The sequence below is a fragment of the Taudactylus pleione genome, unplaced genomic scaffold (assembly GCF_031769625.1).
Source record: "Taudactylus pleione unplaced genomic scaffold, aTauple2 ptg000089l, whole genome shotgun sequence".
NCBI lineage: Eukaryota > Metazoa > Chordata > Amphibia > Anura > Myobatrachidae > Taudactylus > Taudactylus pleione.
Genome location: NW_028284491.1, coordinates 10,193,325 through 10,207,323, shown reverse-complemented (window position 1 = coordinate 10,207,323; position 13,999 = coordinate 10,193,325). Strand labels below are relative to the sequence as shown.

At 47.9% G+C, this 13,999-nt stretch overlaps 1 protein-coding gene across 2 annotated transcripts in view; it reads right to left on the bottom strand.

Moving 5' to 3' along the window:
• ESPL1 (extra spindle pole bodies like 1, separase) overlaps window positions 1-13,999 on the bottom strand; it is a 113,873-nt gene that overhangs the window by 70,990 nt on the left and 28,884 nt on the right. For both annotated transcript variants that reach the window (XM_088469163.1, XM_088469164.1), the window contains exons 12-14: window positions 12,931-13,065; window positions 7,350-7,469; window positions 7,043-7,214 (exon numbers count right to left, since the gene is read on the bottom strand). In XM_088469163.1, coding sequence (XP_088325289.1) covers window positions 7,043-7,214; window positions 7,350-7,469; window positions 12,931-13,065 — 427 coding nt within the window. The remainder of the gene's footprint in view (window positions 1-7,042; window positions 7,215-7,349; window positions 7,470-12,930; window positions 13,066-13,999) is intronic.

The window sequence follows — 13,999 nt, the reverse complement described above, 5'->3', positions numbered from 1 at the left end:
ATGACATATAATATACTGCACAATGTCGCTACATTCAACTGCCCAGATTCAGTGTCTGGGAAGGCTATAGCGCTGTGTACACTCACCCAAAATGGCCAGGTACGCAGGGGGACTGGGCTCACTGACATCCTAAGAGTTCTGCAGCACCACAGAGAGAAAATGGCCACTGGAGACCTCAGAAGAAGCGTGGCCCGCGGAGGAAGCAGCTCAGCGACGCCAGACTGTAGTATTGAAAGGCGCGCTGAGCTGAGGGGAGGAGCCGCTAGACAGGGAAGGCTTCCTCCCCTGGCTAGCAATTAACCCCCCGGGATGCCGGCTCCCGCTGCCGCTATAATCCCTGGTGGGCTGTGGACACGCGGGGTATGCCTCCATGGAGGGGGAGCCCGCCGCCACCGCTAGCGCCTCCGGTCTGTCCCCAGAGACCGGAGGCATAAGGCTGCATATTCACACGTGGATCACCGCAAGCGGTGACCACGCGACTTACCTGTCCCCGTCGATCCGGCAGCAGCCCAGGGATTCCTCCAGAGCCCGGCTAGTACAGACTCTGGGGTCCTGCTGCGAACCCCAGATCTGTACTGGCGTCGCAGCGCCGGCGGGGTGTAGGAGCGGCAGCTCAGACGTCCATTGGACAGTCTGATGCTGCCGCTCTGAAGAGTAGTAAAAAATAATAAAACAAAACTCTTTTAAGCTTAGGGGCTGCTAAGCAGCCCCCCTGCAGTAACGGTGACCCAACTCCGGCCGGGCACCAACTTAAACTGAGGTGCCTCTGGCTGGGGGGCGGGGTTATAGGGAGAGTGGACCCAAGTGCATCCTGGGAGCTAAAAGCTTTAACTGCGTGGTGCCCGGATTTGGTTCCCAACCTATACCCCAAGGTCAACCCTGTGGACCCCCTATGGACCCTGAAGTAGAAAGTAAGTGTGCCACACTCTGTGATAGATCCTCGCGGAAGCAGGCTTGCGCGCCCTCAGCATGGTGGTAATAACGGAGCTAGAAAAGCCCCTAGACCTCAGGACGGCTGTCTCAAGAGCCACGCCGTCAAAGATAGTCGACCCAGATCCGGGTGAAGACAGGGTCCCTGAGACAACAGGTCCCGCCATTGAGGTAGGAGGTACGGATCGTCGATGGACAGGCTCCGCAGATCGGAGTACCACGGCCTTCTGGGCCACCAGGATCAGTGTGCCTCCGTCCTGTTTGAACTTGCGCAGGACCCGAGGCAGCAGAGACATCGGAGGGAACAAGTAAGCCAGTTGAAACAGCCATTTCACCGACAGCGCGTCTATCAGACTTGTGCCTGCGTCCCTTGTCCTTGACCCGTACACAGGCAGCTTGTGATTGTGACGGGACGCCATCAGGTCCAGCTCTGGCAGCCCCCACTTGTCCACGAGTAGTTGGAATACCTCTGGATGAAGCGACCATTCCCCGGGATGCACGTCGTAACGGCTGAGGAAGTCTGCCTCCCAATTGAGGACTCCTGGGATGAAAACTGCCGAGAGAGCTGGAAGATAGCGTTCCGCCCAAGCCAGGACGCGGGACACCTCCGACATCGCAACTCGACTGCGAGTCCCTCCCTGGTGATTGATGTACGCCACCGTGGTGGCGTTGTCTGACTGCACCTGAACGGCCCTTCCGTGAAGAGTGGTGCAGGACAACTGCAGGGCTCTGTATACTGCCCGCAGTTCCAGGATGTTGATGGGAAGAAGCGCTTCCTCCGCCGACCAACGACCCTGAAGTGACAAGGAGCCTGTCACCGCCCCCCAACCCCGGAGACTGGCATCTGTCGTGAGCAGAACCCATTCTCTAGGAGATGAGCCGTCTGCAGCCACCAGGCTTGGGACAGACGCACCTCCGAGGACAACACCAGCATCTGAGAGCGGATCCTGTGTGGCAATCCGTTCCATTCCGAAAGAATCAGCCCCTGCAGGGGCCTGGAATGGAACTGGGCAAACTCCACCATGTCGAATGCCGACACCATGGACCCCAAAACTCTCATCGCTGAGTGCACCGACACTCTGCCACTGCTCAGACAACTGTGAATCCGCAGCTGTAAGGAGGAGACCTTCTCTGGAGTCAGAAAAATCCGTTGCTGACGAGAGTCCAGCAGGGTCCCCAAATGAACCATCCGCTGTGATGGGATGAGGGAGGACTTCTTCCAGTTGATCAACCAGCCGTGCGCCTGTAGACAAGCGACAGTCAGGTGGAGATGCTGGATCAGTACCTCCGGGGAGCTTGCCAGCAAGAGGTGGTCGTCTAGATACGGTAGCAACCGTATTCCCTGGCTCCGAAGAGGAGCCGCCATGACCGCCATCATCTTGGTAAATACCCTTGGTGCCGTGGAGAGACCAAAGGGTAGAGCCCTGAATTGTTAGTGGTTGTGGAGAATAGCAAACCGCAGAAACCGTTGGTGCGATGTTGCTATAGGCACATGGAGGTAAGTGTCCTGGATATCCAGGGAGACCATATAGTCCCCCGGTTCCATCGCCAGAATGATGGAACGCAAAGTTTCCATCCTGAATTTGGGAACCCTGAGAAACCTGTTCAGGGACTTCAAATTGAGGATGGGGCGATGAGAGCCATTGGGTTTCTGCACCAGAAACAGCGTAGAGTAATACCCCATCCCACGTTGAGACTGTGGCACGGGTATAATGACCCCCGCCGTCAACAAGGCCTCTATGGCTTCCTGAACCTGCAAGGCCTTGGTTTTGTCCTGAGAAGGACTTGTGCAAAAAAACTGGCCAGGCGGCCTGTGCCGAAAAGACAGGGCGTACCCCTGGGAGACCACTTCTCGCACCCAGGCATCCGTGGTGGTATTGTGCCAGCACTGGGCGAATTGAAGAAGTCGGCCTCCCACTCTGGGGTCCCCCAGAGGAAGGCCCGTCCCATCACGCAGAAGGCTTATCTTCTTGCTTGGAAGAAGGGCGCCTAGCACTCCAGGCTTGCTTCTTTGGCTTTGAGGCGGTCTTGGGTGCAGACTGCCTCGGGAAGGACTGACCCTTTGCCTTGCCCTGAACCCGAAAGGAACGAAAGGCCGAGCTCCGGACCTTAGCAGGTGTAGTAGCTGAAGGGAGGAAGGCTGACTTGGATTTTGCCAGGGTATCTACTATTTTGTCCAGGTCCGGACCAAATAGTAATTCTCCATTAAAAGGTAAGGCCTCCAAGCCTTTCTTTGAATCCGCGTCTGCTCTCCAAGACCGCAACCACAAGGATCTACGAGCAGACACTGCCGCCGCCGAAACCCTAGAGGTTAACAGGCTAGCATCCAACAATGCTTCTCCAATGTAGGAGGCGGCATCTCTCATCTGTCCTAACAACGCCCTCTGGACGTCCGGAGCTTCATCCGTAAACGTGTCCTCCAAGGCGTTGGCCCACCCCTCAATGGCCTTGGCCACCCAGGAGATGGCCATGGACGGCCGGGGCTACAGCCCCTGAGAGAGAATAAATAGACTTTAGACAAGTCTCCGCCTTCCTGTCCGTAGGATCCTTCAGCGAGGATATAGACGGCAATGGCAAAGTAGCACTCTTGATGAGGCGTGTTACATGGGAATCGACTGCAGGCGGAGTTTCCCATTTCTTACAATGCGCTTCCGGGAATGGATAATTGGACGCCAAGCGTTTCTGTGGCAGGAAACGCTTACTGGGTGTCTGCCAGGCCAACGCCATGTGATCAGTCAACTGATCAGACAAGGGGAACGCTGCAGAAGTAACCTTAGCTTTTTTAAAACTAGGATACCTCGACTTGGGAGCAGGAGCCTCATCCTCAATCAGAAGAATGGCCCGCACCGCCTTAACCAGAGCCCGCACATTGATGGAAGACTTAGTGTCTACCTCCTGGACTGAGGCATCTGAGGCTGAGTTATCCTGCACCTCACCATCATCCGAGGACCCCTCAGAATCCGAAAGATGCGCAGCCTGCGCCATGACTGAGCGTTTAGACGCCCTGGAGGGCACGTCACTGCGCAACATCGACTGAAAAGCCGAAGATGCTGCCGCCAAATCTTGGACAGTGTGGGAAAGCGCATCCACCCAGGGTGGAGGAGCTGCCACAGGACCCTGAAACGGCACCACAGCCTGCTGTGCCACAGGGGTGGACTGAATATACATTGGCAGCCCCGTATAGGGACCAACAGGCTGAGACTCCGGGGGAGTCTGCAATAATTGTGGGACACCCGGGGAATGGGGGATGGCAGGCAGAGGCAACGCCCTAGTAGGGGCGGCAGTCGGGACCGACAGACTGTCCGCGATGGACACCAGCACCTGGAAAAACATCGCCCATGGTGGCTCCTGCGACATGGGAGGTTTAGACATACCAGGGATCGCCTGGCACCGTCCGCACAGGCCATCCTGTGACAAATCTTCCCTATCCACTCCTGCAGAACAACGCCTGCAGGAGAACAATACCGGAGCGCTCAATCTCCTCCTCAGACATGACTTAGGAAGAAAACGTGCGCACTCACCAGTGTACTGAACAACAGCCCACAATATGGTACTGTGTAGCACACAACTGTATGTGACGGACCTCACAAATACGTGATCTATATAGGTGAGGTCAGTAGAAACACCCTTCCCCCGCACACCTGTAGGGCTTGTAGGAGAAGGAAAGGGATAGGTATAAGCTGACAGTAAGTAGAAAAAAGACACAGACAGGCAGCACTAGCAAAAGTCACATACCATGCAGAGAAGATATACTCACTGCACCTTTCCACTACAATCAACCTCCCAGATTCAGTGTCTGGGAGGGCTATAGTGCTGTGTACACTGTCCTTTTGCAGGGGAGAGGTACACAGGGGGACCGGTCCGCGTGCTCCCTGAAGATCTGCGCTGCCAGTAAGAAAATGGCCGCTGGAGACCTCAGAGGAGGAGTGGCCCGAGTAACTGCAGCTCAGCGACGCCAGACTCCGAGCTGAAAGGCGCGCTGAGCTGAGGGGAGGAGCCGCTAGACAGGGAAGGCTTCCTCCCCTGGCTAGCAAATTTAACCCCCGGTTGCCGGCATCCCGCTTGCCGAATAATTTACCCTGGTGGTCTAGTGGTCTGGCGGGGTATGCCTCCACTGGAGGGGGGGCCCGCCGCCACCGCTAGCGCCCCCGGTCTGTCCCCTAGACCGGGGGCATGGGACTGCATTTACAAGGAATCCGCGCACCGCCGCTAATCAGCGGTGCGCGGCTTACCTTAATCTCCCCGGCGTCTTTCGGCAGCAGTCCCAGGGGAAGCCAGAGTCCGGCTAGTACAGACTCTGGCTTCCCCCGCCGCGATCCCCAGTTCAGTGCTGGCGTCGCGGCGCCAGCAGGGAGAAGGAGCGGCAGCGTGGGCGTCTGTACAGACAGCCCAGCGCTGCCACTCTGGAGAAAAAAACTCTAGTCAAAAAAATAAATAAATTTAACTAAGTTAAACCCCCCCCGCAGGGTGACCAGACTCCGGCCGGGCACCGTCTTAAACTGAGATGCCTGTGGCTCGGGGGCGGGGTATAGGGGAGGTTGGACCCAAGTGCATCCTGAGAGCTGCTGAAAGCTTTAACTCCGTGGTGCCCGAGGATCCAGCTATACCCCCAAGGTCACCCTGTGGACCCCTATGGACCCTGAAGTAGAAATCCACTTTACTATGCATCTACAAAAATACTGTGCCATCATTGGGAGCATCTGCAAATTACGTGTCTAACTCAGAATATCAAACCTGCGCAGTATCCATCTGGAATAATCCATAAGTCATTAAGCAATAACAGGAAATATCTGCAAATTTCAGTGTCAATCATATGATAGGAAGCTTGTACAAACATCCACTTTCATGGACACTAAGCTATTGTTGGAAATATCTGCAAATTAAGTGACAATCAAATCTATGCATTATCAATAGGACATCTACAGTAGGCCATACTAATCACTGGAAGTATTTGAAAACCAAGTGTCAATCGCAGGAAAATAAACCTATGTAGTATCAACTTAATTGCATGGAATTTATCCTGCTAAGTATTCACTTACAATTGTACTTCCACAAAACATTGTGTAACATTTTAAATCTTTGCTAATTAAGTGTTAATCGCAATATATTGAGTCTGTGTAGTATTTACTCTAAAGGTGCATCCACAAGACACTTTCACTTTGGAATATTTATTTTATCAGTGTTGATCGCATATGCACATCGTCTCGAGTTTTTTTTCTATGATGTATTTATAGTGATTATTGCTTTCTATGATGCAGTTTAATATGAGTGACACTGCAGCGTATGGGATCACCATACAGGATTAGGTCATCTAAGAAGTGTTAATTGTATTATTTGCCTCAAAAATGTGGATAGGAGACACAGGATAAGTATGCTCGGTCTGCCTGTCAGGTTATTAATTGTCAATATTTATGTGATACTTATGTGAATGCCTGTGCTTTTTGTCCTTATTTGCCCAATAGGATATTATTCGTGAGTATGTGTCATATATTGAAGCCTTGTTGCCATGGTTGGATATATACAAGGGATTTATATAAGAAAATGACATTGCTAAGTGGAGTAACTTATTAGTGTAATCTGTTTATACAAATATATATGAATATTATCCTTTTAAATGATATTTATGAGAGCCTATAAGATAACCGGCGGGTATATTACAGTATGATACTAATTGTACGCCTTACTAAAATATATATTTTGCATCTTGCAGCAGTCACTGTTATTGGTCGACTTTGTATACTTTAGAATTTTAATTTAAAACTCCTTAGTTTAGACATTTTATCTGACAGTGTATATGCCCAGCATAAGTCAGATATCAAGTCTCAGGAGATCTACAAAAAGACTGTATATCTTACATACAACAGATAGACAAAACTGCAAAATGGTTTCAATTGATACACATTCATTTAGGGAGAAGATGAACCTAAATGACATCTTCAGAAGATAAAAAAAAAAAAAAAAAACCCACAAGTTAAGCACCGTCAGTCGACTTCGGTACAATGAGAATGGGATAAATCTGGTAATTTATTAAAACAACTTGGAAACTACTACTTAAATGTGTCCAAATCTAAAAATTACAACAAGGGCGCATTTAATATTTAAATCAAAGTACCTTGGGCGCAAAGTTGTTTGTAAAGATCTGGGAGTAGAATAGCTGGCGGAAGCCTGAGAAACAAGGAGAGTTCCTGCAGAACATGGACTTTTAATAGGTACCAAGCTTTGGAAGACTTCTGTAGAGATGGGTGTTGAAGAAGACTCACAAGAAGTTGCACTCCTTTTTTAACCTGAGAAGTGCCAAACACACAGAGGACCAGTCAGAAGTAATTACATGCACTAAATGAAACTAATGGCAAATAGCCCACCTGCTACCCAGAGCATTGGAAAAAAGAACAATCATAAGACTTGGTGACAGGTTGTACCTGGTTTGTGAGGCGGCAGAGACGGCTGCGGAGAAGAAGACATGATCGCTCAGCTAACAGGTAACTTTCACTGGCATTGTCTGCACACTGCAGAGCTGCTTCTGCCTCTTGGAGAGTGACCTGGGGAAAGAAGTTAAAACAAATGCAAAAAAAGGGCCTGTCTTTATGCATGAACACAAGATAAAAGGGTGTGTTGTGAGGACCACTACATAACACGAACAGAAATACTGAAATAGGAGGGCCCATCTGTGGCTAGAATAAAATTCTTCACTAAGATGCATTATAATGAGTGACATTGTTATGCTTGCTTGTGTGTGGGGGTGTATCCACAACATACAAGCAAAGCCAGATGTTAGGTCTGAATCAGAAGTGGACGCTTACTGCATGTGATGCCAATATGCACGCCGTTGCCCGATTTTGCTCATGCATCCTGATGGAGATGCAGAACGAATTTGGATGCAAGAGCCAAGGATTTCAATGGGCATTCCTGGAAGGTAGCAGGGGAGTGGCTAGCCAGGTGGACGTGTTGCTGACAGCAACTGTCTAAAAACACAGTAGTGCCGTCATAGGAGGCCATGTTCAGAAGTAAAAATCGCACTTTCTGTAGGGCTGGTGTAAGCTTCGATGTTGCTACTGATGGTGCGTCTAAAGACGTATTAGCACCGCTGCCTGTGGGCGTCTCTGCAGGAACAGAATCGCTCATGGCATTAGCAGATAAATGCAGACACGCTGCGGCAAAAGATAGCAGTGTGTGCAACGCTGAACCTGGCCCTTAATGAGAAAGTGCAAGATACAGCTTTCCCCTGTGTGTGTGCAACAGATACAATACACACTTTCAAAAACAAAAAACAGTGTCTAAGCCAGTGTTGGCTAACCTTGACACTCCAGCTGTTATGGAACTACATAACCCAGCATGCACTGCTACAGTTTTGCTTTTAGGGCATGCCAAAACTGTGGCAGGGCATGCTGGGATATATAGTTCCACAACAGCTGGAGTGTCAAGGTTAGCCAACACTGGTCTAAGCTGCTTATTGGTCCATTTTAACAGTAATAGTGAGACTATACGCACTCATATGCCCATGCTCCCCTGTGTTTTTTTTTTTTTTTTTAAAGCTCTGAATGGCAGAATAAGATACGAGAGTATAGGAGGATGTTCATTGACAAGCCCTATGTCAGAAAAAAAAAAAACTACAACAATGAACTAGAGGCTCATACACACTTATAGCCTCATTTATCAACGAGTTTGTAACTCAAAACTAGTGATAAATATCACTTTTTCTGATAAATGGGGCTCAGCCAATCAGCTCCCAACTGTCAACTGTTAGAAAAATGACAGTTGGGAGCGGATTGGCTGGAGCACCATTTATCATACACAGTGATATTTATCACTAGTTTTGAGTTAGAAACTCGTTGATAAATGAGGCCCTTAATCTGTTTCAGGTTAGGTGTTTCCCATGCACTGCCAGGCTCAATGTCGTTAAAGACATTGAGCATACACACTGAACAATATTGTTAACTATATCGTTCAGTGACGGCACCCTCCCTCATCCTCAAACTTGCAGAACCTGACAATATCGTCGGGTTACCCTGCAAGTACGGTTGATGAAAGACATCATTAATGATCCTCGGGGTGCACATAGTCAATGATATCGTGCATACACACTGGACAATATTGAACACGATGAACGATGGTAACGTTAAGTTTATAGTCTAGTGTATACGTGGCTTAACTATCAACGAACTCGCATTAAAATATAAAAATTGGAACAGCTGTCTGAAATGCCTTCCAGCCGAACCACTGATGCATGTAGCAGAAAGCCTCTAAATCGTTCCATAACTTTGAGACATTAGACACCTCAAAATGGATTAGGAAAGAACCATATATTTTTTGGACCGCCGTTGTTTCAGCTACTTTACTTTCTCTAGTGTATATCTCACCTTATGTTGCACTACAAATGAAGAAAGTTTCTAAATTCAAGTTTGCATCCATCCATTTGGGGGACTTCCCATAGCTGCCTGTTCGGGTGGGTACGTTCCCAAACTGCAGTGTGCAGCAACTGCTGTCCCAAGCTGGCGTACTTAAATGCAAAAACATTAATAGCGTTCCTGCTAGGCTGTTTTAGCGGGGCACCCCCCAATGCTCAATTTAAAAAGGGCAGAATGCACCCTGCCCTTATGGCATCACCCTAAAACACCACGCTGGGTGCCGTCCTCACCAGCAGGCCCCAGCGTCCCACAGATGGGATAAATTGCTGTGCAGTGCTCACCACCAGTGAATAATGCTGTGCGCACGCAAACGGTATCTATTCACAGCGTGGTAAGAGCTTGGGGGCAGCCCAGCATGTCTGTAAGTGCTGGGCACACCCTCAAGAGTGATGAAAAGGGGGCACGTCTTAAAGTGGTTGCTGGCTAGAAGTACCCGGGGCTAACAAAAGTGATGCATTGCCCTGTGTGTGCTGTCTTTTGGAGCTGGCTGTTGGTCTTCCGTTTCTACCAGTGTGCCGTAATATAACTGGTAATCTGCCAACCAGAAAGATGCATCCAATGTTATTGTGGAACGGGTCTAGCACCAACTCCATCACCTCAAACGCACACTGGCGGTAAAACTGCTCTTGGCAAATCAACTGTATTACCTCATCCCAGATCTGGGCGTCCTTCACCACAAACTGCCTCAGCTAGCTGGCAAACTCCTCATGGGCAACATGAGGGAAAGTACGAAAACTTCTGCAGGTAGGTATCTGTAATAGCATACTGGGTTTAGGAGGGGCCCTTTTGACTACCTCAGCCTGCACAGTCTGCTGTGGCCACTACCAGGTAGGCCACAACTGCACATCTTTGCAATGTGGGGGCCATATATTCGACCCACTTCTTTCTGTGCAACTCATAGGGTACTTCAAAAACATGCAAATGTCCTCAAACTTGAAGTAAATGGATCCTATTGTGTCAACTGCTCACATGGCGCTGCAGCCTGTGGTGCCTGCTTGAGATAAGCCTTGGATATCGCACTGCACTTAGCGATCCTGTGTTCTATTTTTGCTGTAGTTACTCTGATCAACTCTGCTTTTGCAAACTGTATAAAAAAGGCAGCCTGGTGCTATCCCACCTTTATACAGCCAATATCTGACAGGAGGTGCTTACACTGCCATCCAGGTCCTATAACTTGAGTTATAGGTTTCCTTTAGTAGCGAGCAGAGGGTGCGTTCAAAGATGCTGGGCTCAAATTAGGACAGTCAAAAAACAGATAAGCATTTGCACGTATCTAGTGTTCATAATACACAAATTAGAAGCAAACCTCTTGGAAGTAGATGTTTATTAGATCCAAAGTCCCGTCCTTGTCTCTTTTGCCTACAAAAACAGTTTAACTGATGAATCTGTGGCATTGCGCCGATACTAAGTAGTTCAGATCCCCACCAGAAACTTCCTCAATGGGGATATCTGCATAATCTTGAGTGTGGAGAATGAACAAGTTCACTAGAGGAGGGGCCAATGTATGAAGTGATTAAACCAAGGTTTTACCAATATATTCCACAGCTTTGAACTGGTAGGGATGTCCGTATTTGAGTCTAAGGTTTTCAAGTGGTCATGCAAGTAAAGGCTCTGCTAGGTGCTACAAAAGATTTTTGAAGACAACCTTTCACTTTCTACTCCACAGGGTCCTTGAAAGTGTCCATTTAAGAATACTGGAACTTTAGACAAAGGAGCTTTAAAATTGGGGCATGCATTCCAGAACTCTGCATCCCTAGTTGATTTTTGATAATGGACTGGAAACAAGCACACTTATTACACCACAAATTTGACCATGTAAGGGCCTTGCCTATTTAACCATATTCTAAGCTGCTTGTATAGCTTTTAATAATTTGGTTTGCTCATCTGCTTCATTATCTTCCTTGTCTAATTTCAGATTCCAAAGACAACTTCTGCTTGGACATAGTGGAAAATGCTGATAATTTGGCGTTGATTTGGATTGCTAAATATTAACCAAGATTTGCCTTCATGATGGTATAGTAAGGCGGCTTACTTTTGTTTCTCTTATTTAGGAATTCTCTCTTTATCCACAAAAGAAGCATTTCTATTAATGAGTCTGAAGAAAAAGCAGCTGACAGAACCCACCAATGAGGGGGCAGGTACACTGACTTCAGACCAGCATGTTCCACAGTACTCACATACTGCTACTGGATCTAGATGTCTAATAAAAATGTGCACTCTTAAAAGACCCCACAACCTGCAGTCATACAGCTCCACAACACTGATTTTGTTTTATATACATAGGTCAGTCTTCTCTCTCTCTTCGCACAAGATCTGAATGATCACTTACCTGCAAAACTTCCCACTGCAGTACTGGGAAGCAACACTACCAGAAGTCACTACATACGTAACACAGAGCAGACTGCACTGCTGATCATCTGATGGAGATTCAAGATAGTCATCTAGCCGCCTCCTCTGGTAACTGCCTGATTTGAAGTTTCAACAATTAGCCTGAGTCATTTCTCACCATTGCCCCTTTAGGTATTGGCAGATGGAGGAAATTATCCAGGCTGTCAAACCCAACCAGTCAGCTTTTGTCCCAGCAGGAAAATAATACACTGAGTAATGGCAGGGAGGGTGCTCTTCTCGCTTTGCTTAGGTAGAATGCCCGGGCAATGTATTGGAAAAGTGCGTTAAACATTTCATTAGACATCATTGCTGTGAGAGACAGATTGTGCTATTTAAAAAAAAAAAAAAAAAGTTTCCAGCACCAAAGCTTTTATTTATTATTTTATCATCATAATTTACTTAAACAGCACTACTATACACTGCAACGGAGTATATATTTGCCATTCACATCAGTCCCTAACTCATTGGAGCTTACAGTGCAAATTCCTTGGCACACAGGTATACACATAAGGACTTAGTCAGCAGAGTGCCTGGAGAAAATACACAAACACAAGGAAACATGCAAACTCCCTGGTCCGGAATTGAAGACCCCGAGACTGAGGCAGCAACGCTAACCATTATGCAACCATTCTAGCGTTCCCACCAGGCTGTTTTAGCTGGGCGACGCACCCTGCCCCATTTCAAAATTACAGAGTGCGCCCATATGTCGGCTCCCCACTAAAACAGCCTGCCGGGTGTCGTGCCAACCAGCAGGTCACAGTGGCTATTCACAGTTAGGGGGAGCTTGGGGGCAACCCAACATGTCCGTAAGTGATGGGCACACCCCCAAGAGTGTTGAAAAGGGGGCACGTCCTAAATACACCCCCTTTTCGGCCATGCGCGCAAGTGCCCTTTCTATGGCCCCGCACCGGACCTAGGATGAACACTACGTACAATCATTTTTCACTATTGTCATTATGTTCTAACAAAAAGAAATTAAGCAAAACATTTAAGAAAATGGATTATAAAAAAGGTTAAAGGTTTTAAAATTCAAACTACTCAAATACAAAAAAAAAAAAAAAAAAAAAAGCATAAATGTGCACTCCCTGGCACATTTTCTAGAAGCATTTATCTCCCCTTCTCTCTCTGCATGGTAACAAAGTGTCTGGCACAGTGGGAATTAGGTTGGCTTATCTGAGAACATTAAAATGGAGGGAGAGAAACTTACTTGAGCATATTGAGGACTCTCCAGATAAAACAGAAGTTTGGTTAAATGACACAGAGCTCCAGCTTCTCGTATGTGATCTCCCAGAGATCTGCAGAGTTGTCTGACCAGTATGAAGCTTTGTACAGCCTGCAGAGGCTACAGAGGGAAAAAAACAAACATGTACTGCAAGAATTGGGGTTCAGATAACCCATCTTCAAGGGAATACAAAATAAAAACTTATGTCCTACCAAGATGTACATGTCCACTATCTCCTTTCTTTGTGACTGTACCATAGTGCACAGGTTTTCAAACTTGGTCCTCAGGACCCCAAACAGTGCATGTTTTGCAGGTCTCCTCACAGAATCACAAGTGAAATAATCGGCTCCACCAGTGGAACTTTTAAAATGTGTTGCTGAGTAATGACTACACCTGTGCACCTGCTGGGTGACCTGGAAAACGTGAACTGTGTGGGGTCCTGAGGACAGAGTTTGGGAACCTCTGCCATAGTGAATTTGGTATGTATATTGCATGGAATACATGCCCGCAATCATAAACAACTCAGTTAACAAAAACCTTGGAACCCTGGGCAACATCCAATTTACATTTCTACTCTATGCCTTCGCATAATATAACTTACTGCCAAATGCAGCCATTCCACTCCCCTGCCTCACCAACTAGAAAGTGACTAGTAAAGATTGTAGTATCTGATACCTAAACCAGGTACACATTACCCAACCTGCCAATGCGACGCCCGATGGTATGTCGGGAAATATTTGAGGTCCGCACACACTGCACGATCCGATGTCCGACCACCCGATATATCGCTCACCTGCACCATTCACCCTCCTTGCTTCGGCAGCTTGGTCACTTCATCTGCTGTGCATGCACGGGCGACGGATCGACTGATATCGCCGCACGGGAGTGTGCATATTGCATACAGATTCGGACGATATGTCAGTCCAATTCCATATAGTCCGAGAAATAGTCTAGTGTGTACCCAGCATTAGTCATAGGTGTCAGATACTAATAGCAGTTAGGGCAAAAAATACAAAGGAAGGTTGAATGCTACGCAGTTAAAGACTATTCATAA